This window comes from Hippopotamus amphibius, chromosome 14 (genome assembly GCF_030028045.1).
Source record: "Hippopotamus amphibius kiboko isolate mHipAmp2 chromosome 14, mHipAmp2.hap2, whole genome shotgun sequence".
Taxonomy (NCBI): Eukaryota; Metazoa; Chordata; class Mammalia; order Artiodactyla; family Hippopotamidae; genus Hippopotamus; species Hippopotamus amphibius.
The window spans coordinates 47739312-47766172 of NC_080199.1; the positions used below are offsets into that span (position 1 = coordinate 47739312).

Here is a 26861-nt window from a genome sequence, read left to right on the forward strand (position 1 = left end):
CCCACCAGGTAGACGAAGTTAACCACATAATGATCAGACTGTAGCATAACATAAGCTGTTCCATCTTACACAATTCCAAGAACTGGTCTCAAGAAAATGGGAACACACTGACACTGGAGTTGAAGATTACTTATACTGATCGGACCACTGCATGATCAGTTTCAAGATGACTGTTGGAGCTGACTGTACCGTTCTGCATGTACCCCGTCCCCCACCAACCTCTCCCCCGACCTGTACATGCCTGAAAGTCCCCTTTAAAAGCTCTTGACCCCTGATTAGCAATGGGGAGTTAGTTTTTAGGGACATGAGTCCATCTTCTTCCCAGGACTGCTGGCTTCGACAATAAAGCCATCTTTCCTTTTATCTAACACCAGTCTCTTGAGAATTGGCTTTCAAGCCACAAAGAGCCATGCCTGAGTTCACTAACATTAATAGGCTCACCAGAATCAAAAAATGCTAAAGACAACAAAAATTCTTATTCTCTACAACCTTCTAAAATAGCAGTTACCCTGGGTGTACCAGGAAACAATCTACTTTTACTGTTTTTTGTTTTTAATAAGTGATGCTTTTTTTTTTTTTAAGTCTTTATTGAATTTGTTACAATATTGCTTCTGTTTTATGTTTTTTGGTTTTCTGGCCCCAAGGCATGTGAGATCTTAGCTCCCCGACCAGAGATCGAACCCACAACCCCTGCATTTGAAGGTGAAGTCTTAACCACTGGATCTCCAGGTAAGTCCCTGCTTTTACTGATTAACAAGTATATGTCATACTACAGAAGTTATTAACTTAATCCATGGTATTTCCTTTCCAGATCTGGATGCTAGCAAGTTTAGAGATATCATACTAGAATTTTCCTTATCTTAGAGTTTTTGTTTTACATTCACATCTCTCCCTTCCTCCTTTATTTCTTAGCCTTACATTTCTGTGTTCTATAAATTGCTGTACTTCTGGACCCATGCTTCAACTGTAAGCTTCTTAGATAATTACATCAGTTCAGGTAAGTTTATCAATGACAAACAGTCATAACACATCCTAGGTAAACAAAAAACCTGACATCCTTTTAGGAACTTACAGTTTAATAAAGATAACCTATGTAAAAAATGACTTCTATATAATGCTGCAGTAAGGGTGTAGTGATATGGAACTTAATAAGGCTGAGGAGTTCAGGAAAAGCTTTCTGGGGCAGATGACAATAGATACAGTCTTCAAGCATGAAGAGTATTTAGCCAAGTTAAGAAATGAGGAAAGTATTTCAGGGAAAGTTACAGAGACTTTATAAAACATGAAGAAGGGTACAGGAAATAAACAGTTTTAAATTAACTATGCCATGATATGAGAAGGGTCAACCAACAGGACAAAAAGGTAAGGACCAGCTGATAGAGGCTCTATATGCATGCTAGAGACTGCAAGTGAAAGATTTTAACTAAGAAGAATGACATGCTCTAAGACCAAGATCACAGTGTTGGTGGTTTCAGTGACAAATTTAAGAGGAATGAGATTTAAGGCAAGGAGACCAATTTGGAGGGTGTTACAACATCCTAGTTGAGAGGGCTGAAAGAGCTGAACTAGTTACGACAGATGTATAGGGAGAAGCAGCACTGTCCCAAACGCTCAAATCCTTCTACGGAAGTAAAGCTTGAGAGAAGGCAAGATGTCATGAGGAATGTTTTAAATGATACTAACTGATTATTTCCAAAACATCATTACAACGCAGCTAAGATTATGGTTTCTTAATGACAGTTATAGACAATGCTTTTCTTAAAAATTTACCCTAGTCTCTGGCTAGAAAATTGGAAAGTTGCCTATTCTTGATAAGACACTTAAAAGCTATCTCTTAAATTAGGTGGTTTCAGAAGATAACTAATGTCATCTCTTTCAGAGAGTGAATATTGTTTATTTTATTTGCTTAGTGGTGTAGCTATACAGAGCCTACAGTCCTTCACTCTAAACCGAAAGTATACATCCATGTAAAATCAAAGTAGTCACCTTAAGATCATCAAATTATTGTAAGAATACTCTAAAATTTCAAAACATTTTGGGAATTATTAGGCACTACCTTTCAGAAGCTATATGACATTATTTTGAATATATTCAGTAGATGCAATAGATGTATTATTGGTTTTCTGAGAAAATTATAATTGAAAGTAAAGCTTTAATAACAATCTCATCAGGTATTTGAAGGCATTTGGGTAATAGCACAGACAAAACTATCTGATATATCCCAAGCACCTAACACTTAACAGTCATGGTCTGTTGAATATTCAATATTTGTTGAAGAACTTGTCTAATATCTGAATATCTTAAGTCTGTTATTATTCTCTGTTGCTTTGTTTCTGGCCATTCATATTCTCTCTCTCTGTATTTTTAACCATGCCTCATAATGTTTTATAGAATGCCAGACATTGTAGATGCAATATTATGAAGAGGTTCTATACAGAAAATGTTACTTTTCTCCAAAAGAGGATTATATTTTGGGGGGCAAGCAGATAGAGCACAAGTAGATATCCTTGATCATGTAAAGGGTTGATTTTAGGCTTTGTACTGGTTTGTTTGTATTTTGCACTTACTACTAGGGCACAAACCTTATGGGATTTCAATGGAAAGCCTGAATCTTTTACCAAGCCTTTCAAACATTATTGGACTTGAACTCCAATCATTTATTTTCTCTGCTTGTCAAGGTCACTATCAACTCCACATTGTCTAATGCAAAAAAAAAAAAAAAATTTTCCATCCTCATTTTAACCCTTCTCAGAAGCATCTGGCAGAAGTGAACACTCCCTCTAAGGTAGACAATGTTAGTTCTATAAACTAACACTGATTTCCAACTACTTCTTGCCTCTATCATAATGGAGAAACAGCTAAGCATAAGTAATCCCCCACTAGCCAAATTAAATCTTGTAGTTTGGAAAGTGAGTGGTCTCAGCTGCAAGAGTAAAAGTCTAGATCGTGAAGAACACCTGTACTTGCTTTCCAAGTCTCCCTAACAGCCAGGGAGAAGCCATGTGAAACAGTTCCAAACAATGAAATTATCTGCTGGTGTTTCTGGGAAGGCCTTCGCTTTTCTTGGCAAAAAAGAAAAGACAGCTAATGCTGTCTCCTCCTCTGCTTTGAGCCTTTAATAAAAACTGGACAGTAGAGATGCTGCTTCTAGACAAATGTTATCCCACATTCACACCAAAACCTTAAAAGACTATGGCCACCTAGCTGTGCCTGGACCCCTCCTTGCTGCTATTACCTGATAACACCTAAAACCCTGTTTATTCCTCATCATTCACTGAACACAGTGGGGCCTGTTTCCTGATCCCAAGCCCTACTGATTTTTCAAAAGATCCAACCATACTTCCGAACCTGAATTTCAGTTCCTTGAAATCTTCAGTTAACTTTGCCTCCACCACTCCCTTTAGCCACTCACAGGCACACCCTTATCAACTGAAACTACTCTACATATGAAATATTTATTTCAAATATATTTTTGACTTGATCCTCACATCCACCTAGGTCCCTCACACTATAACTCACCTCTGCTATTACCTTGCTTTTTTCCTATGTAAGTGCCCCCTTGAGAATGAACTAGTTAACAAAGTCAACAAATAATAATGAAATCCCTATACTATGAGAGGAACAGGGCAATAGAAGAAAATTAGAGATACATGGTCCTGCCTTCAAGGAACTTAAAATTATGGTAGGTGAAAGAGCTACCAATGCAGGAACCAAAACCAGAAATAGTTACAAACTGTGCTAAGTTTTAGAAAGTGAACAAGGCACTGATTGAGAAAGATAAAAATGTAGAAGGGAGGAAGGGGCAGATAAAGAAGGCTTCTTCTAGGAAGTAACTGAGCCAAGTCCTCAAGGATCAGAACAGGAGTTAGTGGAAAAGCATGTTCGGCAGAAGGGGAAACACATAAAAAGGCCCTACTCTCTGAGGGTCCCTCTGTCCTCTTGCCCTTCCTGTTCTCACTGTGTTGGTCTTCTCCCTCTCAGCCAGGCTGTTTTATCTGATACACTGTATTGCTTCTCAACCTCATCTTCTGTCTTTCCCTTTCCTTTTTTTTTTTCCACGATTTCCCTCTTTCCCTTTTAGCCAACATATAATACAGAACTGAAGATTATATAAATGATTGGTTTAATAATTCTTAAACTATTTATTAGCTAAATAACCTTCCTACTCTTAATTTTTTTACAGTAGGCTGATTGTGTATATTATCTTTAAATTAAATTTGCAGAATTTAACTGTGTGCCATTCAACTGATTTTCTTCCTTGTGAATCAGTATAATTTTACTAGAGATAAAAGAAAATATTAATAGTTCAGTTGATAATAACTGAAGTAACTTATCAACTTCACTTAATCACTTTTACAATACTTTTCTGATATGCAAGTGAAAATCAAACCTACCATAACCAAATCTTATGGGACTCATAAGCATCCATAAAAAATACTAAATATTTTGTTTCTTCCTCTGTTCAAAGACTGTATAAACAAGTACAATCATAGAACACAACTCAGTCCCAAAGCAATGGCTTTCTATGGTCTCACTAGAGGGTTACATTCAGTATTATTAGTATTTAATAACTTTACAGCATGCATACCTTGTTGTCTTCCCAATAAAGTGCTAAACATTCATCTCCAGGTTTCCACAGTTTTGCATACTCCATAGGAATAGATGATTCTAGTACTTTTTCTGGTTTAATTGGCCCAGATCTTCTTTTGGGCCCACTACTGTAAAATATTTTATCTTCATAGGGTGTAGCTGTGATGGGTCCTGCTGGCTTAATAGGTCCTACGCGCCTTCCCTTCAGTGGCGTTTCTGTCTCTCCATTTGGAACACCAATGAAACTATTTGTTCGGACAGGATTCTGGTAATCAGTATTTACATTAAAATGTTTTTCAATTTTTATACCACTAAAAGCTTCATTATTTATTGTTCGTGGTCTCCTGTCATAAAAATGATCGGGATTTACTGTTTGGTTTTCTCTTTTCCCACGTTTTTGATTATTATAGTCTATGGATTCTTGAAGAAGTGGATTTTCTTTTGCCTCTGCATAGGACGGACCCTTTCCTGATCTGCTTTGCATAGAGTTATCCCTTTTTTTAAATGTAGCATCATTGTGTTGGGAACTTAAAGGGTATGAAGTATCTTTAGTTCTATCATATCTAGAATATGGTCTGTCACACTTGATTCTCTCTTCAGCCCATACTTCAGATCCTGAAGAAGTACTTGGTCTTTCAGAACCTCTGTTTCTAGGTAATCCACTGCCTTCTAAAATTGACCTTGAATTGTGGGTGTCTCTTTGAAAACGAGGAGGTTTTTCATTTCTTGGCTGTCGGGTATCATTTCGAGGAAGATATCTTGGCTGATTATCTTTTACTCCGTTTTGCTCAGTATTTGACAATCTATGTTGTCCTTGATGAAGCTGCTGTGGCTGTGATTTAGGTTCTGAAAGGTAAATTATATGCATATTAAAATGAAGACTGCATTAACACTTATTATCAAACTACTACTTTAATATCTTCCACTATCTTCCCACCTCATTATCTTAATCCCTCTGTTTTGTTAGACTTCTGTATTTCTAATGTACAGTTTGCCTGGTTGGTCACATTAGTGAAGTAAAGCAATGATATGAACCATGAAAAAATGGTGGATGATTCAAAAACAAGTTGTCTTTGTCACTGAATGTCTACATTGTTATAGTATACCCATCTATATATTCTATTCTAGTAATTCATTTCCCAAGACAGTAATGAAGTAGAACTGCAAACTGATAACACAGAAGCTGCTATGAAACTGTGCAAGTACAACCCTTTTTCAACTCCTTTCTGAATCCCAGTCCCATTCAAAATGTATAGCTATCATTGTTAGTCAAGTTCTAGACTTCGCAAAAAAAAAATATTTCTCAAATCTTTCTGAATCGGGAATTGCTAAGTTTTTGAATCACAATTAGGTATCTTCTATAGACCTATCAAAGTAATTAAGAACAGGTACTACTTGGAAAAACAGAAACAAGTGTCAAAAATATGATTAAGCAAAATAGTGCAGATACTGTCCAACTAGAAATCAAAATCAGTAAATGGCAAATAAATATTCATAGATAATTTGATGGTTGCATTTCACATAATGATTTTTATTCTACTTCAATTTGTACTGTATCACTTACTCTTTTTCCTCCATTGTTTCATATAGCACGTCTATAACACTATTACCAATCATATTGACTGGTCTTTCGTGTACACATCTTGTTTCTTTTGTCATACACTATAATCACTACGCAGATCAGGATTATTCTTATATTTTCCCAAGGTCACAATACTTCTTAACAGGGGCAGTAATGATATTCTGGGTGAGAATGTTTCCTGTATTTGCAAGAAAATTAATACTTTGACCTCCAGGTATTAATTGTCAAAGCATTCTCCCTCAGCATTCCTAGTCACTGTGACTATCCAAACTGTCTGCATATACTTCCAAACACCTACCGGAGGAAAAAAAGTCAGCAGATAAAATGTTTAGATCAACAGAAATAAAGAGAAGACCTTTAAAAGTTCCTGAGTGACAAAACAAGTCAAGACTCAAGACCAAGGCTCAAAATGAAAAGAAACTTCTCAGTAGAACCACTGGAAGCTAGAAGGCAATCTGATAGGCTTTAAAAGTCTTTGAAAATAAAGAAAAATTATTTTCTAAGTACAATTCTATATTCAGCCAAACTACCCATTAATTGTGACACAGAATAAAGATTTTTCAAATATGGAAGATCTCAAATACTAGCTAAGACCATCTACAGAGACGTTTTTACAAAATCGCTTTTTCCCAACATCGGCTTTACAAATATAACACAAATATCTTATTTTAAACCACTGTAGTCAATATTAATTTTTTCTTTAAAGAGAAGAAAAATGGACACAGAAGAGCATTTTCAGCAGAAAGCATGTGTTGGCATTTGTTCTGGTCATTATTAGAGAATAAAGGCAACAGCTGCCTCTTGCTGACTACCTGCTACGTATTAGGTACCCCACACTAGCACTTTATACACACTATCAATAGTCCCCACAGTAGTCTTAACATACAAGTGTTACAGGGTTTATTTAACAGAGAGAGGTAAAGTCCTTTATATAGTGAACTGAAGAAAATTTTCAGCTTCCAAAATAAGTCAAATATGAGGGTATTTTATTTGCTGACAAGATTTGAACAGATATTTGGGAAGTAAGCTTTTTAGATCCCCTCTGTTTAGGGATCAATTTTTCAAAATTATTCCAGTTAGGGATACCAAAATCTATGATGGTCAGGAAGTACAAATAACTTAGGTCACCAAGAGAGTAACTGAGTATCCTGGACTACAAATGGCGTCTGAATAACCATGTATACAGAATGAAGGCTTCAATTAGACTTGGTAGGTGTGGGAGAATTTGATTTCAATTTTTCTAAAAGAAGAAAAATGGTAAAGATTTCCTAATCTATTTAATTGGTGATGTACATTAGATTACAGAATAAAACAAGTAATTTTACTAGTAATGAATATACTTCATTTCCATTATTATGCTGAGACAACATAGTGAGAGAAGAATATATAAAGGAAACTGATTTTTAAATAAGAACTCCACTTAAAAAATACACTCAATGAGGCAGAAGATAAAATTGTGCTTTTAAAAGAACATAGTTTTCATATACATCCATTTCATTCCAAAATAAAATAACAGTAAGCCAAGGAAGGTCCTTAAAGGTTTTATCATTCTTGGATTTCCTTAAACCTAATACCTTTTATCTTAGGTAGTTAAGTAATGAAGTCAGATATAAAGTAAATAAATATTTTGAAACTGAACTAATTGATTAAATAAATAACAATATGCTCGAACACTAAATTGTGGAAAGGTGATTTTAAATAAATTAAGAAATAGCCAAAAAGTCAAATAGAAAGCTCTTCAATTCTGCAGTTGGAATCTAGTTGCTCTCTGCCACCCTTTCTGAGGAGGCATGATGATTCCAAACCATCAAAATATTAATTGACACTACAGGCCAGGTCTACAGTCACTCTAATAGGATTATACTAATGGGAATATACTGAGACACTCTTCTGCACAGGAAGGAGAATAAAATGTATCACTATTTTTTTTCCTTTTTTTAATGACCTAAAGGGGAAAGATGAAACAAAAGCATAAATGGAAATTGATAACATTTAGTAGTGAATAGGAAAAAAAAAGGAAAAATTAGCAAAAAATGACAGAAAAATTCATCATGAAATAGATAAAACTGTGAAAACATCTAAAAAATTAGTGATAAAAGTTCATATGATAAAATTAAACAATACTACATGAGTTTCATTTGACTTGTAATAAAATGTTCCTATTACACCAGATCATGAGTTTCAAAATGCAAGTTTACAAGATAATTGATTACAATGTTTTACAGCCACATGATCTGAAATGCAATGATCATTAAGAATGAATTTATTAACTGTCACAAATAATTTGGGTTTGTACATAAGAATGTGCTGAATTAATCAGGTACCTTAAAATCATAATACTTCTTAGCAAAGTACTCATTCTCCCGTTGCAGTTGTACCTGCTTTTTATAGTAGAAAAACAGGTACATTTTGCTTCCCAAGATGATTCGTCATTTTATTCTGAGACACCTACCTGAAGAAACGGCTTAAGATTTTACTATGCACCTGACTCTATTGTAAAGGTCTTTTGACTACATTACTTCATATAATTCTCCCAACCACCCTGAAGTGCAATATTATTATCCCCATTTTACAAGTGAATTAACAAAAAGCAAGGCTTAACAGCTAGAAAATGTTGAAGCCAGAGCTTAACTCAAATGTAGCTGAAGCAAAAGCCCCCAATTTTCTCACTATGCCAAGCTGCTTGCCCAGAGAAACAAAACAGAATGTAACCAACAACATGTTAGCTAAAATTTTATCACCTACATCTGTTCATTTCTGGTGGGATGCATAAATCACAAAAGCTCTTTCAAAATCTCAGATGAACTAAAAATAGAAATTTGGATACTAGAACTGCCAGAATCCTGACCTGAAACTAATAATCTCTTTCCACCAATGCAAAATCAAAATAATGGCCATTTACGGACTAGATACTGTTTTTCAAAAGTCATAGTACCACAGTACAAGTTACCTACTACGCATACATTAATTCAAGTAAAATAGTTAAAATTATTGCTGAATTATCCTTCAACAAATAAAGCAAAATAAAAAGAAATCATTAAAGGTATTTGTTACAAAAAGATAATATTAACTGATAGTACATGAATTCACATTAAAACAGAAACCTAACATTCTCTAATATTTCTATGTCTGTATATAAACCAGATTACTTTTTTTCACATCAAAATTTTCAATTAATTTTTCTCAATTATACAAATCAGGGCTTTTGTATAAAATATCTTTAGATATTGTGTATATTCTGTACTGATCACAAAACTCTTTGGCTATAAAAATTTGTCTATCAGCTCAAAATTTATACTTTGTAGAAAACTGCTTCCTCTATAAATTTATCCTGTATGAATTCTGACTTAGATTACAAAGGTTAAGACAAGGAATTCTGTCTCTTTCTTAGCAGGTACATATAAACACAAGTGGTTATTAAGTGATTATGTTCTCTATATAGTAAAAAATAAAATGTAGGAGGATAAATGGCTCATCACCCCAAGCCTAAAGTATAACTTTTTCATGCTATATTAAATATGTTCTTTCTTACTACTCTTCAAAATAATCATTTCAGTGTCCACAGAACATTTATCCTTCAGCTTACCTTCTAACCCCACTACTTCACTGACGCTATTTTTGTCATGGTCTCCAATAGTGGTATGTTGGAGGCAGTCTGAATATTGCACAAAAACTGATTATTAAATTTTCAGAAAATCTGCAATCTCAATGCAAATTGAAATTAGCTTGAAATTAGCTAATTGTTGATAGCTTGAAATTAGCCATAGTGGAATATCTACACCACAGAAATCAGGAAAAGCTAAAACTCAGAGCATCCCTCCCCAGCCTCCCACCTCTTCTCCCAGAGCCAGTGGTTAAACATTCACCAGCACACTTTTAATGCTATGTAAACCTAAAGGACACTTCCCATCCTTATCTCTGTTTCTACTCCTCCTACTTTTTGGCAGCTGTTTTCTCAGTTTCCTTTGCTGGTTCTTCTACCTCTATTTGATTTCTAAATCCAACTGCCTGCTTAGTATCTCTCCTTGATTTTTAAAAAACTTAACATATCTTTAAAAAGTGCATTTCAAATTTATGGTAAGCCAATTCTCACCAATTTTCTATACATTACCTTTAAAATTTTTCACTAAAGTTATCCCCAAATCCATATGTAAATTTCTATATACAATATACAACTTATTATTAAATTCAAATAACTACTAACTTTACATGAATAATCCTGACATTATCTACGCAGCACTGTGGCATATTTTCACTTCCCACCTATCTAACACCTTAAACTACCTGGTTCACTGCCTTGATAAAAGGATAATATCAGGTGGTCTGCTGTCAGAATGCCTGCAAATCTAGGGACCACAACAAAGACCAGAGCATTTCAAAGGAACTCTAGCTAAGGACCAGGAGTTTTGTTGTAGCTATTGGTTCCGGTTTTAATTTCCAATCTACTGTTGACTGTCACTTTTGTAAAATGCAGTAACGAATGCTGAGGCATTGACAGAATTGCTAAAAGAGTTTCTAAAAACTTACTCTCAATTTCAGTACTTATCTGTACATATTTGAGATCAGGCACTATACGAGTATAGACTACAGTATCACTAGTATAGACTGTTCACTGTTAAGGTAACAAGCCTACATGACAGAATTAGAAACAACTAATTCAAGTTAACCTTAAAGCACTATCTAGAAATGTGGGATAAATTTGCACTTAAAAAAATGAAATGGTAGAAAGGAATCAGTCCTATAAGAAATAGACAAGGACTGGGAATGTTAGGGATAGAGAGAAAGTTACAGGTAGTAGGTAGGTAACTACATATTTTCTCTCTTTTGCTAACAGCTTATGACTATTCACATAGCAACCATTCATCTCTGGCTTCCGAGTAAGCATTCTACCATCAATTTCAATAAATCAGGTGCACAGGGAAATGAGGAAGAATGTTGTTTGATGCAATTAGATGTAAACATACACAATAGCCAATACATGGGCTATCCTTTCTTGAGGGAATCCTTCACAAGAACATCTATCCTAACACATACACATTCTCTCTTGTTGGCCTACTTTTCTGGCTTTCCAATTAAACTATTAACATTCTGTCACATTTCTTTCCTGTAACCCTATTCTTCAGTCTTCAAAATTCAAGCTATAAATTTGTAAGCCCAACTATTTAAACTGATTTGAAACTTGATTAAATGAAAATAAACAAAACCAAAGACACCTACCAACTATCAAAAGCCTGAAACTTCATGTGCGCTACTCATCAACTATTAATATTATATCTGCTAACACCTAAATATATTATTTACATCTGAATATTATGTGGAATTTGAAATTATGCAGTACTGTTAACCAAGATAAATACTACTTCTCACAAAATCCACAGAAAATAAAGAAACAGAACTCCACGGAAACAGTGTATGTAATATAGTTTGAATTTTATTCTGCCAACAAGAAGAGTCAATGGAGCATTTTAAGTAAGGAGGTAATGGGATCAAATCTGTGTCTTGAAAGATCACTGTCTGCAATATGGAGGATGAGATGATAAAGTTCTGCAAAGAGTCAGTGGAGGGTTGATGAGGGCCTAAAGTAAGGTAGTAGGGGAGCAGATAAGGAGACCATGAGCGAAGGATGCTACTGCTACTACTGCTAATCACAATGATAATGATGATAGTGGTGGTGGTGGTGGTGGCACAACTACCATTGGCCTACATGCCAAACTGTGTGCTTAGCACTTTCATGCACAATCTAATTTGATCTCAATAACTCTAAACTTAGGTGGTGCTACTGCTTCCCCATTTCCCAATAAAGCAATTAAAGTTTGAGAGAGTATATAACTTGCCCAAAGACATACAAGAGGTGTGACTTAAGTTAGTGGTAGAATCAGTTGTATTCATCTGCCACAGGATCCATTCAGTTCTCCGCTTCTTTTGGTAACAGAACTCTGCTTTGAGTGATGGGAACTACTCTCTCCCCCTTAACATACAATCCAGAATCAATTAAGATGTCCTAGCTCTCCTGACTAAGAAGAAGGCAGATGCAGACATTAGAAGATGGAAGGTCTTTTTCTTTCTGATCTTCCAGGTATAAGGATCATTTAATTGTTTCTGAGAAGTAGTTTTTCCTACCTTTTCATATTATGAATGGAGATCTGACACCAACAACTATAATGCTCTTTTATCCAAGTCTCTTTGTACTCCTGTTCCAGCCGCTTCACACACACAAATGCCAACATCCCCAGTTGAGCTTGGGGAATCAATAAATATATGATGAAAGGTATTTATCTTCTCCCAGAAAAATGTGCTTGCAAAATTAAGATGAGTCTTTTTACCTGCATATGTCATTATGCCCTCTTATACATGTTGGCCTTATGCTATATTTGGTGCTACCTGGGCCAGTCTTTGCTACCATGTGAAGATAGCCTGTCCACACACAATTTAGAGACAGAGAAAAACTTCGCAGTTCTGTGAGCCAATAAATTACTTTTTTGCTTATTTGGATTTCTGTGGCTTACAGCTTAAAGCAAACTACTTTAGAAACTAGTGCCAGGAAAAAGAGTGATACAAGTGACAGAACCTAAAATCTAGAACTAGTTTAGTAAAGGAAGGGTACAGGGTAGTGAAAGCTGCTTCACCCCCTAACAGGAAGTTGGCACTCCTCATTGTATGGTTAAACTGTAGCCTATTGTTTTGGAACTGAGACCACCTAACTAATGAGGCCAATGCTTTAGAGAACTTGGTATGAAAATGTCAGGGTGATGAAAGGTGTTGGTTGCTTCTTACTGCCTTCAGTAAGTTCGACAAGAAAGCAACAAGCTGGAAAGCTTGAAAGTAGAAAGGACACAGATGCAACTAGCTATGAGGTGCTCTACTCAATTATATCAGCAAGCCAAAAGAACTGGGACTCAGATAATCGTGCTTCTTGAGAGATTACAGAATTCGATGAACCAAGAAATAGAAGAGGAAAAGTGGGAGATGAGATGGGTCCTGGAAAGCGGAAGCTTGATCACCATGAATTCTATTCATATTTTTCTGTTTACCCCTTTATGCAACTGCGTCATATTCTCTATTCTACTCTCTAAAATTTTGACACAAAATATGGAGAACATAAATAAACGTGTCACACATACTTAAGTTACAAAATAAGCTACAGAAACAAGGAAACAGAGGAGTAACAATGCCCCTTGTTCCTGATTCAGAAAAATTAAGGTTTTCCTCATCTTATTTAGATGTGGAAAGTTAAAACAGTAAAGTTACTGTCTTAAGGCAACCCTTCCCTCTATCTCTGGCCAACCCAGATATCTTTCATGATAATAGAAAGAATAAAACCTACTCTTTCTGTCCGAAGTTGAAACCTGATGTTTCTAGTGGGCATTGTTTTAAATAGTAGTTATGTATTACTGAAGTAATATATTGATAAAGTATGGAAAGCTGAAAGTTGGCCTGATAATCTGGCCACAAACTATAGTCTATAAAATCAAAAATTTTTTTAAAAGCCTATAAATAAGAGCCTTTTCGAACACAACCCTATCACAAACTGATCAATTGAATACTGACATGAACCAACTTGACATCAAATCATTACCTATCACATAGAACACATTAGTGATTACTCTCCTAAAACAATGTAATCCAATCTCATTTTTTTTCAGAATATTGATAATAATGTCAACTAGAATTATATTTGACTTGAATTAAAAGACACAACAAAAAAGTTAATGATACAAGAAAATCTCGAGGAAAAGTACATGTGATGATCAATTACAGGCACTACTTTTTTTTTATTGCATTTCACTTTATTGTACTTTGCCAATACTGCATTTCTTACAAATTGAAGATCTGTGGCAACTCTGAATTGTTAGATGATGGTTAGCATTTTTGAGCAATAAAGTAATTTTTAATTAAGGTATATACATTGTTTTTTTAGGTATACTGCAACTGCACACTTAATAGACTATTGTATAGCGTAAACATAACTTTTACACGTACTGGGAAATCCAAATAATTTGTGTGACTCACTTTATTGTAATGTTTGCTTTATTGTAGTGGTATGGAACCAAACTCTCATTATTTCTAAGGTACGCCTGTACCTCTGATGGAAATTTTTAAAAATCATAATATAGAAACAATAGTGCCCTTTGTTCTTTTAGAGAAAATTATATAATACAATGCAAAAGGAAATGTGTTACTTACCTGCATTAAATCTGTGAGAAACACATTCTTAGAGGATGTATTTTTTTTTCAACAAGCCTAACACATTACACAGAATTTGATATGATATAACAAATCCATCTAGGCCTAGGTTTATTCAGCCAAACATGACTTCTAGGAGTACCCTAATAAACAAAATTCTCAGACAGCTTAAATGATACAAAACACAGAAGCAAGAGAGGTTTGATAATTCAACTGAATTAGAAACAAACATTTAAAAAACCCCAAATATACACATCACTGAATCATGATTACTTCTTTATAATCAGTTTAGGTCTGTAACAGACCCAAATAATGACACTGATGACATGAACATGAATAAAATTAAAAGGCCATAATTATTTTCATTAGCTGTCCATAAGGCATTTAACCATTAAAATTTATAGACTCTATTCTGAAAAACTTTCCAGATTTTCTTTATAAAAATGGCCAATATTTTCTCCCATCAATGAAGAGTTAATTTTAGAACACAACATTTATGGAACAATGACCAGATTCTGAGGGAAAGTGTCGATTCAATTTTACAAAAGTAAGAGGTTATTCTGCACTTTATTTTCAATTAAAAAGAAACATGAAATCATAAAATAAGCAGAAAAACAATTCAGTAGCTTGCCTCAACTGTTTATTTTACTATGAACCTCAACTCACCTAGAAATATCCCAATATTATGAGGGTTAACAAGAGAAGGGGTAACAGAATGATCTCTACAAGATACCTGAGGATGACCACATACCAAGCATTTCTGTTAATCCTGTCACATTTATTGTAACAGACTGCATGAAGACAGAGTCAAGAAAATATAGGCACACCTCATTTTCTTGAGCTTTGCAGACGTTGCATTTTTTTTTTTTTTAACAAATTGAAGGCTTGTGGCAATACTGCATCAAGTGAGCTTACTGGCACCAGTTTTCTAACAGCATTTGCTCATTTCCATTCTGGGTTACATTTTGGTAATTCTCACAATATTCAAACTTTATTATTATTATTATATTTGTTATGGTGATCTGTGGTCAGTGATCTTTGATGTTACTACTATGACTTGCTGAAGGCTCAGATGATGGTTAGCACTTTTTTTTTAAATAAAGCATTTTTAATTAAGGTATGTACACTGTTTTTCCAGACATAATGCAATATAGGATAAACATAACTTTTATATGCACTGAGAAACCAAAAAATTCATGTGGGTTGCTTTACTGCGATATTCACTTTATTGCAGCAGTCTGGAACCAAACCTGCAGTATCTTCCAGGAACGCCTGCATAAGAAACACCTACAAGCATGATAATCTTCAGTCCATATATGAATCAATTTATTGTCTGTGCTCATGTGTGTTATCACCAATCTCCTCTGATGTGATGTCAACATCATCAAAGAAAGCATTTAGGGTGAGAAGAGCTACTACTGAAAGGATAAGTTTCTCTGGTCAAACATTTAAAACAATGAAAGATCAAACCAAACCGTATTTTCAAGTTTGCCTGTTTAAAGGATTTCTTAGCCATTCAAAACAACTAGTGAGTCTTATTTTGGCCATAAAACTTTGAAATAAAGAATGTAACAATATCATAGATTACAAAAATGCCAGATCATATTTGATAACTGTATTCAAAATAACTTTGCTAAGTCTTTATATTTTGTTCTTTATATATTTGTTGCTTACACTAAGTAAACGATAAAAAGTATATCATTTACACTAAATGATAAAAAAACTAAATGATAAAAAGATTTACACTAAGTAAATGATAATATTCTTTTCAATAAGTGTTCCTATGACCTTTTAAGTTTGTGGTTTCTTCTGTCTCACAAGCTAACAGTAACCTTCTTTGGGGTAAGGGCTACAAATTCCATCCATTTCCCTGAATTTTTTGAACGAGGTATTCTATTAAATTTTGTATCCCTCCCACTTATCATAGACCAGGTACAATTAAATACTACATAAAATAATGCATTTATAGAATAAATAAGTTCTTACAACACATACAGTTGTAGCCTCACTTCAGTCTCAATCCCATTTGCCACATTGCCAATGGACAAATTTTTTTCCTGAAAGCACCAAGTTGTTACTCTCATGCCAAAAACCCTTTCATGGCTTTGCACTGTCATTTGGATAAAATAAAAACTCCGCAGCACGAAATCCTCTTGATCTGGTTCCAGCCTACCACTTTTACATCTGACCTTCTATCTCCGCCTCTATTATAACCTCCCAGGCATAGGAACTGGTGTTCTGATGCCTCTAAGCCTGGACATGCAGTTTCCTACATTTGGACTGCCCTTCCCCCAACACTCCCCCCGCGACCTGTCTAAATGCCACCTGCTCTAAGAAGCCTCTGCCCATCTCCCATCTCGGTTAGCTGGCCTCCCCAACACAGTACTTCTAGGAAAGAATAAAAATGTGCTTCTCTGAGAACAGTGATTATCAAGCAAGACAGAAAACTCTAATGTAAGATGGAGGGGGTAATTTCTTGAGTTAGGATGATCAAAGGAACATGTGAATTTGGATAAAATTTAAGAGCCTGTACAAATATTAGAAATATCTAATTTCTTAATTTGGGATTTATGAAGGTCAGAGGTCATATTCCTTGTGAAAATCAGGGGTGTACTACTACCATAATGGAATACTACTATAATGTCTATATCTTTCTCACATTCTAGCTGACTCTGTACCACATTAATAACAATAATGTGAATACAAAACAGTCTACTAAAACAATAGCCAATATTAACATGTTCATAAATTTCTGTCCCCTCAGAAGTAAATCTCTGTAACAATAATGTTCGGTTTTGAGACATTACTCATGTCGTGTATCTTAATTAACTTACCTTTTTCCAAGTGGAATGCTAATATTACTAAATTTTGTTGGTGTAGGATGTGTTCTGTGAGAACTGAAGGATGATAGACTGAAGGATGATAGGTCACAGAATTACTATTCTTGGTCTCAACTTCATTATGACTTAGGAGAGACTCTCGGAGTCAAAAGCAAATGTAGGGAGACAGGAGGATAAAAGGAAATCAAAGGAGCTCTGACTGGGATAGTATAAAGGGAGGCTGGGACAAAAACATCTAGAAGTCAGAGCAATTTCAAGAAGCAGAGAGTCTCCTGCTAACCTTGGAGAAGCAAATATATGAACGGTCTAGAGAGGGGGTCATGTGGCAAGGATTGAGGGCCTCTAGGAGCTAAAAGCTCTACCCAGGAAGCATCAAACAAGAAAGCAAGAATGTCAGTCCTTGTATAGCCACAAGGAAGTGAATTTTGCTAACAATCAGTGAACTTGTAAGGTGACCTCAAGCCTCAGGCAAGATCACAGCCACAGCTGAAATCTTAATTTCAGTATGTGAGACCTTGATTGGAGATAACAAGTAAGCTGTTCTCGGACTCCTGAATCACAGAAACTATGAGATAATATGTTTGCATTGTTTTAAGCCACTGACATTTTAGTAATTTGTGAAATAGCAATAGAAAATAAGTGTATCATGCTTTGAAAGCAAGAAAATATTGCTCTTACGTGTCTACTTAATCTCATCTACATTTTATATCTAGCACTTGTTTTTCTAACAATGCATTATCTTTTCCTTGTAATCTAACAAAAGATTCCATTTTCATGAAATCTGTACACTTCAAATTTATTATAAAAGCATTTTTTCTCAGAGCTTAAATTTAATTCAAAACATATCTGAAAGAGAAAACTAAATCTAAAAGAATATTTCCCTAACTTTTTGGAATCATATGTTAAGATCTTACAATTCTAGAAAATATTTATAAATTCCACACTTAAATTAAAAAATAAACATTTAGCATGGTTATATCTCTTTCAGTTTCACATTAATCACTAAAATATTATCAAACTGAGAAATACATCACAATGTGGCAGCATACTCACTCATTGTGCTCATTTAACCCTAACCTCAACCACATATTTCATACAGTGTGTTAATATGTAGAGAAAAAAAGAGACCAATTTCACAATCATAAAAACTATATAAAATTACATAATAATAATTTCTCCAACACAAGAATCTATTTTCATAGCTAAATCTGTCATCTAGTAAACTGGGGGAAAGAGTTTGGTAATACTGCCCATCATACAGTTAGAGGGCAAAATAAGCTTTAATATTTTCAGGATGCAACAATTAAAATTTTCTTCTGTGCTTTGGTCAAACAGGAAATAATTTATAAACACCCAGAATAGACATTCATATTGTCAGTATATTAAACCTTTCTTGTACAATTCCAAATAAAATTTGGTCTTTTAAAAAGAAATCTACTTTAAGTTAGCCTACCTTCCACACTCAAAGTCCCCATTTTAGACTCCAAAAAGTCAAATAATGTGCTTGGTGCTGACGGCCTTGCATTTCCCAGTTCCTCTTCATCTTCAGATCTTATTCGCCCCCTGCCTTTTCCTTTACCTTAAGAAGTAAAAGCAAGACATATACATTATACATGCAAAAACAAAAGGAGAATATACACTAAAATATAATCAGCAGACATCTTAAATAGAACTTTATATATTTCTTTTCATATTTTTCTGTATATTCTACATCTTTTATAACAAAAATGTTTTTAAATAACTATATTACTAGCACCTTTAATCCTCTAAATAATCTATCTGGAAATCTGAATTTGTTCATTTAAGGAAAATAAATCATTTTTATAAGATTTTTCTTTAACCACTTTTTTTGTACTGAAGTATAGTTGATTTACTATGTTGTGCCAATCTCTGCTATATGGCAACCACTTACTTTTTAAAAAGAATATAGGGGCTTCCTGGGTGGCGCAGTGGTTAAGAATCTGCCTGCCAATGCAGGGGACATGGGTTCGATCTCTGCTCCAGGAAGATCCCACATGCCACGGAGCAACTAAGCCCATGTGCCACAACTAAGCCCGTGAGCCACAACTATTGAGCCCATGTGCTGCAACTACTGAAGCCCTAGAGCCCACGCTCCGCAACAAGAGAAGCCATGGCAATGAGGAGCCCATGCACCACAACAAACAACAGCCCCTGCTCGATGCAACCAGAGAAAGCCCGTGTGCAGCAACGAAGACCCAACACAGCCAATAAATAAATAAATGATAACTAAATAAATTAAAAAAAAAAGATATGGTTTATTCAACATTTCTAAAAAAAATAATAATAATAAAAAAATAAAAAGAATATAGGATTAGGATTTGAAAAATCACATAATACATTTGACCATATAATAATTTAAAAATAACACTAAATAAAAGTCATGTTCCTGTTAATTATAAGTTTGTAGGCTATTTAGTCATTTATACAAGGGGCCTGGTTCTAGAAATAGTTAATAGAGCTAGTTACTTTATATTTTCTGTATTACTCATGACCTTGTTGAATAAAGTATTAGACCTACTTTACGTAAAGATGAAGACAATGAGACTAAGAAGAACCTACGTAAGTCTCTGTGGTTCCAAAACTGGTACTTCTCCCGCTTACCAGAATGGTAAATGGAGTTATAGCCTTCACATCAACATAACCCATCTGTAGATAACATCTATTTCTCTGAAAAACAAATAATACTGTCTGGCACATTGCTTAATGAATGATACCTCTCAGAGGTGGACCCGTAACAGGTTTCTGTTTATTGCTGTTAAGAAGTACATTCAGTGCTGCTTCTAAGTTGTTGCCATTATCCATGAGAGCTTGCCTTGATGCTTCTTTACTAAAACCCATTTCTGTTATGTGCCTCAGAGCCTTCTCATCAACCTGTAAGGAACAAAGAGAAAAGTTATGCTGATGGTCAATAAACAAGCAAGGTGTATTTAACTATATACTGTTTTTTAACTAAAAACTACATCTGATGTTTATGGAAAAAATGTGATATTAATGCATTATTCACTTGCTATTTTTTCCTACCAACAGTCAAGGAAGGATCTGTGATATGCAGGGTTGTGCCTTGAGTGCTTTCTCTATCATTACAAATGCAAAATGAACAAACAAAAAAGAAATTTTATGATATGGCAGAATAAGGCTTCTTCTTTCATTAGGTAGTTTTCACTGCCTGTGAAAATTTTCATGCCTGATTCTCCTCTGTCCTAAGGAAATGCAACTTATATAGCACCTCTCCAAAAGTGCAAAGTATAAAAAGAAGCTAACAAAATGGTACCATCTCAGTACCTTGGTTTTTTTTTTTTTCCTACTCTCTATTGTTTCAGTATTCTGCTCTACATTTATTAGCAACACTAGATGAAGCTTTGACAGCCTGTATCCCAAGTAAAAAAATCTACTTTACAAATGTCAGAACCCCAAATCTTAAAAAATCTAGGCCTGAGTAGAATTAAAGGACTGATTAAGTAACATAAACATATTTCATGAAGAAATTTATTAAATCATAACCAGCTGAGGAATACATAACTAATTTTTATACATTTAAGAGTTAAGATGGATGGGCTTTAAGATTGCATTATACATGGTATGCACGTTGCAGACAGCTACTCTGATACCCATGTAGACACCGATAAAAGCAGAGCACTTTTTTAAAAACCGTTTTTATTTTTTCTTTTTTTTTTATTTTATTTTTTTTATTTTTTTTATTTTTTGGGGGGTACACCAAGTTCAATCATCTGTTTTTATACACATATTCCCCGTATTCCCTCCCTTCCTTGACTCCCCCTCCTCGAGTCCCCCCCACCCTCCCCACCCCAGTCCTCTAAGGCATTTTCCATCCTCGAGTTGGACTCCCTTTGTTATACAACAACTTCCCACTGACTATCTATTTTACAGTTGGTAGTATATATATGTCTGTGCTACTCTCTCGCTTTGTCTCACTTTCCCCTTCACCCCCCGCCCCCTCCCATACCTCGAGTTCTCCAGTCCATTCTCTGTATCTGCATCCTTGTTCTCGTCACTGAGTTCATCAGTACCATTTTTAGATTCCGTATATGTGAGTTAGCATACAATACAAAAACCCTGTTTTTAAAACCCTGACTTTTTTTCCAAACCCTGATTTTGTGACTTCCAAACACAAAGTCCTTTCTATAGTAACAACTATCAACAGAATAGAGCTGACACATACGATAAAATTTACATTCCTTCTACAGCTATGCTAAAGTAAATGTAAAAAGGACTGGACATTAAAACTATAATTCACCTTTCTTATTAAAAACTTATCTAAATGTAAAAAAAAAAAAAATCCTTCCAAAGCCTTTCCCTCTCCCAATTATCTCTCAAGTAAATATCTAATTAAGAATATTGTCTTATATATAGAATTTAACCAAAAACATTCTTAAGAATCAATTAATATCCAACCTTGGTATAACTTATTCTACCTTTTTTTTTTAATTAATTAATTTATTTATTGGTTGTCTTGGATCTTTATTGCTCCACACGGGCTTTCCCCAGTTGCAGCGAGCAGAGGCTACTCTTCATTATGGTACACGAGCTTCTCATTGGGGTGGCTTCTCTTGTTGCAGAGCACAGGCTCTAGGCGCACGGGTTTCAGTAGTTGTGGCACACAGGCTCAACAGCCGTGGCTCATGGGCTCTAGAGTGCAGGCTCAGTAGTTGTGGCGCACAGCCTTAGTTGGCATGTGGGATCTTCCTGGACCAGGGCTCGAACCCATATCCCCTGCATTGGCAGGCAGATTCTTAACCACTGTGCTACCAACGAAGTCCCTTATTCTACCTTTCTTGTTAACTGGACTTGGAGTTAACCAAACTCTCATTCAAGGTGCTGGCAGGGCCATGCTCTCTCTAACAGCTTTAGGAAAGAACCTTCCTTGCCTCTTCTAGTTTCTGTTATTTGCTGCATCCTTGGCATTCCTTAGCTTATAGATGCATCACTCCAGTCACACAGCCATCTTCTCACTGTGTGTCTTCAGGTTAACTTCCCTCTGGATGTGTCTGTCTCTGTGTCTAAATTTCCCCTCTTTATAAGGAGATTAAATTAGAGTCATACTGGATTAGGGCCCAGTCTAATGACCTTTCTTAAACTTGATTATCTCTGTAAAGATGCTATTTCCAAAAAGAGTCAGTCATACTTTAAGGTACTGGTAGTCAAGACTTCAACCTATCCTGTTGAGGGGGCTGGCGGTGGGGGGGGGGAACAGGGGTGATGGATGGGACACAGTTCAACTTATAATACCAACTATTATCAAAAATTATTTTAAGGACCTATCAAATGACATCCCAATTAAGTCTTCTTTTAATTGTTGAAAATAAAGAACTGAAAACCATGCAACATGCAAAAGAATTGGGTACCAGATCATTAGAATTTCAAATTGTCCTTTTGATAGTCTCTTTCATTCTTATTTTTTAATTAATTTATTTATGCATTTAATTTATTTACTTATTGGCTGTGTTGGGTTTTTGTTGCTGCATGCGGGCTTTCTCTAGTTGTGGAGAGTGGAAGCTACTCTTCATTGTGGTGCACGGGCTTCTTACTGCGGTAGCTTCTCTTATTGCGGAACACAGGCTCTAGACGCATGGGCTTCAGTAGTTGTGACACATGGACTCAACAGTTGTGGCTCACAGGCTCAGTAGTTGTGGTGCATGGGCTTAGTTGCTCCACAGCATGTGGGATCTTCCAGGACCATGGATCAAACCCGTGTCCCCTGCATTGGCAGGTGGATTCTTAACCACTGCGCCACTAGGGAAGTCCTCCTTCATTCTTAAATGACAGTTTTTCTGAATATAAAATTATAGGTGAACAGTTTTTTTTTCTTCCAGTACTTTCAATATATCACCCCACTGCTTCCTTGTCTCCATAGTTTCTCATGAAAAATTGGACATTTATTTATTGAAGATCCCTTGTATTTGATGAGTTGCTCCTCTCTCACTGCTTTCAAGATTTCCTCTCTCTGTTTCTAGCTTTCAACAACTTGATTTTGCGTCTTGGTGTATCTTGGAGTTTATCCTACTGGAAGTTCATTGAGCTTCTTAAGATTTGTAGATTTCAACAAATTTGGGAATTTGGGGGCATTAGTTCTTCAAATATTTTTCCGTCCCTTTTGCTCTTCTATTGGGACTCCCATAATGTGTATGTTGATACATTTGATGGTATCTGATAGGTCCTTTAGGCTGTTTTTCTTCATTGTTTTTCTTTCTGCATCTTAGACTGGCTAATTTCAATTGCCCTATATTAAAGTTCACTGATTCTTTCTTCTGCCTGCTCTAGTCTGATGTTGAACCTGACTCATGAAATTTTTTTCTTATTTCTGTTACTGTACTTCTCAGTTCCAGAAATTCTATTTTATTTTCATAATTTATTGATAAATTCCCTTCTTTTTCATACATTTTTGTCCTGATTTCTTTTATTTAGCTCTTTGTCAATGGTTCCTTTCAGACCTCTGAGCATTTCTAAGACAGTTAATTTAAAGTATTTGTTTAGTAAGTCATTGGACTTACTGGGCTTCTTCAGGGATAGTTTCTTTCAATTTCTTTTTTTCCTATGAATGGGTCATACTTTCCTGTTTCTTGGTATGCTTTGTAATTTTCCATTGAGAACTGAAAATTCTGAATACTGTATTGATGGTAATTTTGGAAATCAGATTCTCCCTCCTCTGCAGGGACTGCTATTGTTACTTGATGAAGACTGCAGTTACAGGTTTGTTTATTAACTTTTCCAAATTATTTTTGTAAGGATTACACTCCTTGTGATATATGATAACGGAAGTGTTTGTTCCATTATCTCCATGGTCAGCCAGTGACCAGCCTCTTTCTTCATCAATCACCACTCTGTATGCTACAAGAGTTTGACTTGACTCCAGAGTTGTAAAATAGTTGTTTCAGACAATGTTTCTCAGTTTAATAGTTGTTTTGGTGGAGAGGCCAATTCTTGGAGCTTTCCTTCTGCCATCTTTGTGATATCACTCCCTTCATATGTTTTTAATCCTCACAACAGTCCCAACATGCTGATCTTTGGTGTTCTACGGCAAGACAGCCCCAGACAAGGGTTCTCAATTCACTCAAGTTTAAGAGCTTCTTGAGCTACAGACTGTGTCTTTTTCAACTTGCTGTATCCACTCAAACCTGAAAACTGACTTTTTTTTTTTTTTTTAAAGGATGAGATGGTCACGTATTCAAGGAAAAGATAGTTTGGCTCTGTTATAAACCCATTCTCCTTGGCCAGTGATTGATTTAGAAGTGGCCATGTAACCTAGTTCTAGTCAATGAGCCACAGATGGAATTTACTGGAGATTTCCAAAATTACTTTCTTATCTGATAAAACAGACCCAAAGCCAGAGAAATGTCCCCTATCCTTCCTGACTTTGAACTTTTTGCATGAAGAGTTAACACAAAGAGAATCCTATAACCCAGAGAAGAAAGCCTAGAAATTAGAGAGATGCCTGCCAGAGTTCCAACACTGTTATACTGCTGAATTTACCAACCTTTGCAACCATCTATCTCCAAATTTCTTGTTATATGACATGATGAATCCCCATTATTTAAGCTAGTTTTAGCACTCTGCAGACAAAATCACCCAAAGTCATTCAACCTCTAAAGGCAGAGGAAAATGAATTCCTCAGTTCCCTTATAACTGAGGACACTGTGGCATACCAGAAATATCTCTGACTCATCCCATTTATCTCAGAAATCCAGGAATATTTCACAACTGAGTCTACAATATACATTTACTGTTTCAATATATTCTCCCCAAAGAACAAAACAAAGCAAAATCACTTCAGACAAAATTTGAGAAAAGATGTGGGGAAGAGTAGGGAAGGGCTGATGACTATGTATTTTTGTTGCATCATCTTTTAGAAAATAAACAGAAAACACTCAATGGAAATTAATTTGATGACTTTTTATCAATCCATTCTAAAAGACATCATTCAGACATTAGAAAGTTAAGTAAAATATAAATTTTACTTAAGTGAATTATTTTTCAAACAATCCAAATTTTCCATGAGTTAACTGGAATTCTTAATGAAAGCCTTCTTTGTGCTGTGACACCTACTTGTAATATACTCAAAAAGCCAATGGTGGTTCTGAGAAGGAATTTTAAAAAACCAAGGCTATTAAAGAAAACAGACATAAACTTTGTGGTTGATTCTTCAGCCTTACCAGTTCTCTATAGACACCTTCATGTTTTCCCTCTGATTTGTTTGACTTTTCTTTCTGTAAAATTTCCCTATTTCGGTTTCCAGCAGCACTCATGTTGAGATTACTTCTAGCACCACCACCACCTCCTCCAAATGTCCTGGTCTTCAGATAAGAGAAAGATAAAAGAAATGTAAATAAATAGTATTTTAAAAAGCTCTAAAGACTAAGCGATGACTAAAAACATTTAGCAAAACTCAAGTAGTTAAGTTTCTTAATTATGTTTTATAGGAAAAAAATAAAATGTTAACTAATTCTTTCTAAATATCTACTAGTCATAATCTCTTCTTTATACAAGTCCAGGTGAGGCAATTAAAAATACAACATGATTATAATCTTTAAATCTCCAAGGAAAATCATCACAATAAACTTAAGTAGACAACAATATAAAAGAAAATAACACAAGTATTATGGAGAATAGATGTCAAAAATTATTCAGAAATACTTGACTGATATCATGAGACCTGGGTTACAAATCCAGCTACATGGCAAGGCTTTCTTTAGCAAGGCACCAAATCTATCTAAGAATAAGTTACATTATGTCCATGATCTAGTAATAGGATTCTATAATCTAAGAGAGTAGACAAATAATACAAATTTTAACATCAGATTAAAACTCTCATTCCTAATTTATTATTTACATTAATTACATAATATGCTATACCTTACCAACTATGTATAAAAGCTCTTACTGGTCACACCTTAGCTAGTTCAACTTTTTTCATTCGACTAGTAAGGCTGAAATGCTACAGGGCTCATTTCTTATCCTTTTCTCTTCCCTTCAGCTCTCATGCCCTTGGTGACTGCATTTGACCTCATGATTTTAAATATCATCCATATGTCTACCACTCTCAAATGCATACATTCAGCTAAAGCTCACCCTTCACCTACACTCTTCTCTTTGTCACTGCCTATTAAACATTACCACGTGGATGCCTGAGAGGCACCTCAACATTAATATGTTCAAAACGGAACACACTGTTCTGCCCCAGTCTTCTCCAGTTCAACTCTAACCTGCCAATTTTTAGGGAAAAACCCTTGAAGTCATTCATGACGCCTCTTCTTCTCTCAAGCTCCATGTTTAGTCTCTCAGAAACTCTGATGGCTGTATTTTCAAAATACCAGAATCTGAATTCTTTGCATCATCTACACAGCTGCCATTGCTACCAAACTTTTTCTCCTCACAGATTACTTCAATAATTTCCTAACTTGTCTGATTCCCATCTTCTTTTTCTGAACACAACAACCAGAATTAGACTTTTCAAATGTAGGTCAGTTGATATACTGATGTGCTGACAACTCTTCAAAGGCTCCTCATTTCTTTCTGAATGTCTTTAAGATGGCTTACAGGGCCCTACATAAGCTGACCTCTATGATCACTCTTGACTCTATATTCTAGAACTTGTCCCTTTGCTTTCTCTGCTTCTACTGGCCACTGTG

The 26861-nt window shown here is 35.2% G+C and overlaps 1 protein-coding gene across 6 annotated transcripts in view; it reads right to left on the reverse strand.

Moving 5' to 3' along the window:
* TDRD3 (tudor domain containing 3) overlaps nucleotides 1-26861 on the reverse strand; it is a 173251-nt gene that overhangs the window by 45224 nt on the left and 101166 nt on the right. For all 6 annotated transcript variants that reach the window (XR_009048983.1, XM_057707175.1, XM_057707176.1 and 3 more), the window contains exons 8-11: nucleotides 25386-25526; nucleotides 19932-20088; nucleotides 18650-18775; nucleotides 4589-5436 (exon numbers count right to left, since the gene is read on the reverse strand). Coding sequence is in view for 5 of the 6 variants with exons in the window: in XM_057707175.1 (XP_057563158.1) it covers nucleotides 4589-5436; nucleotides 18650-18775; nucleotides 19932-20088; nucleotides 25386-25526 (1272 nt within the window). In the remaining variant the exon portion in view is untranslated. The remainder of the gene's footprint in view (nucleotides 1-4588; nucleotides 5437-18649; nucleotides 18776-19931; nucleotides 20089-25385; nucleotides 25527-26861) is intronic.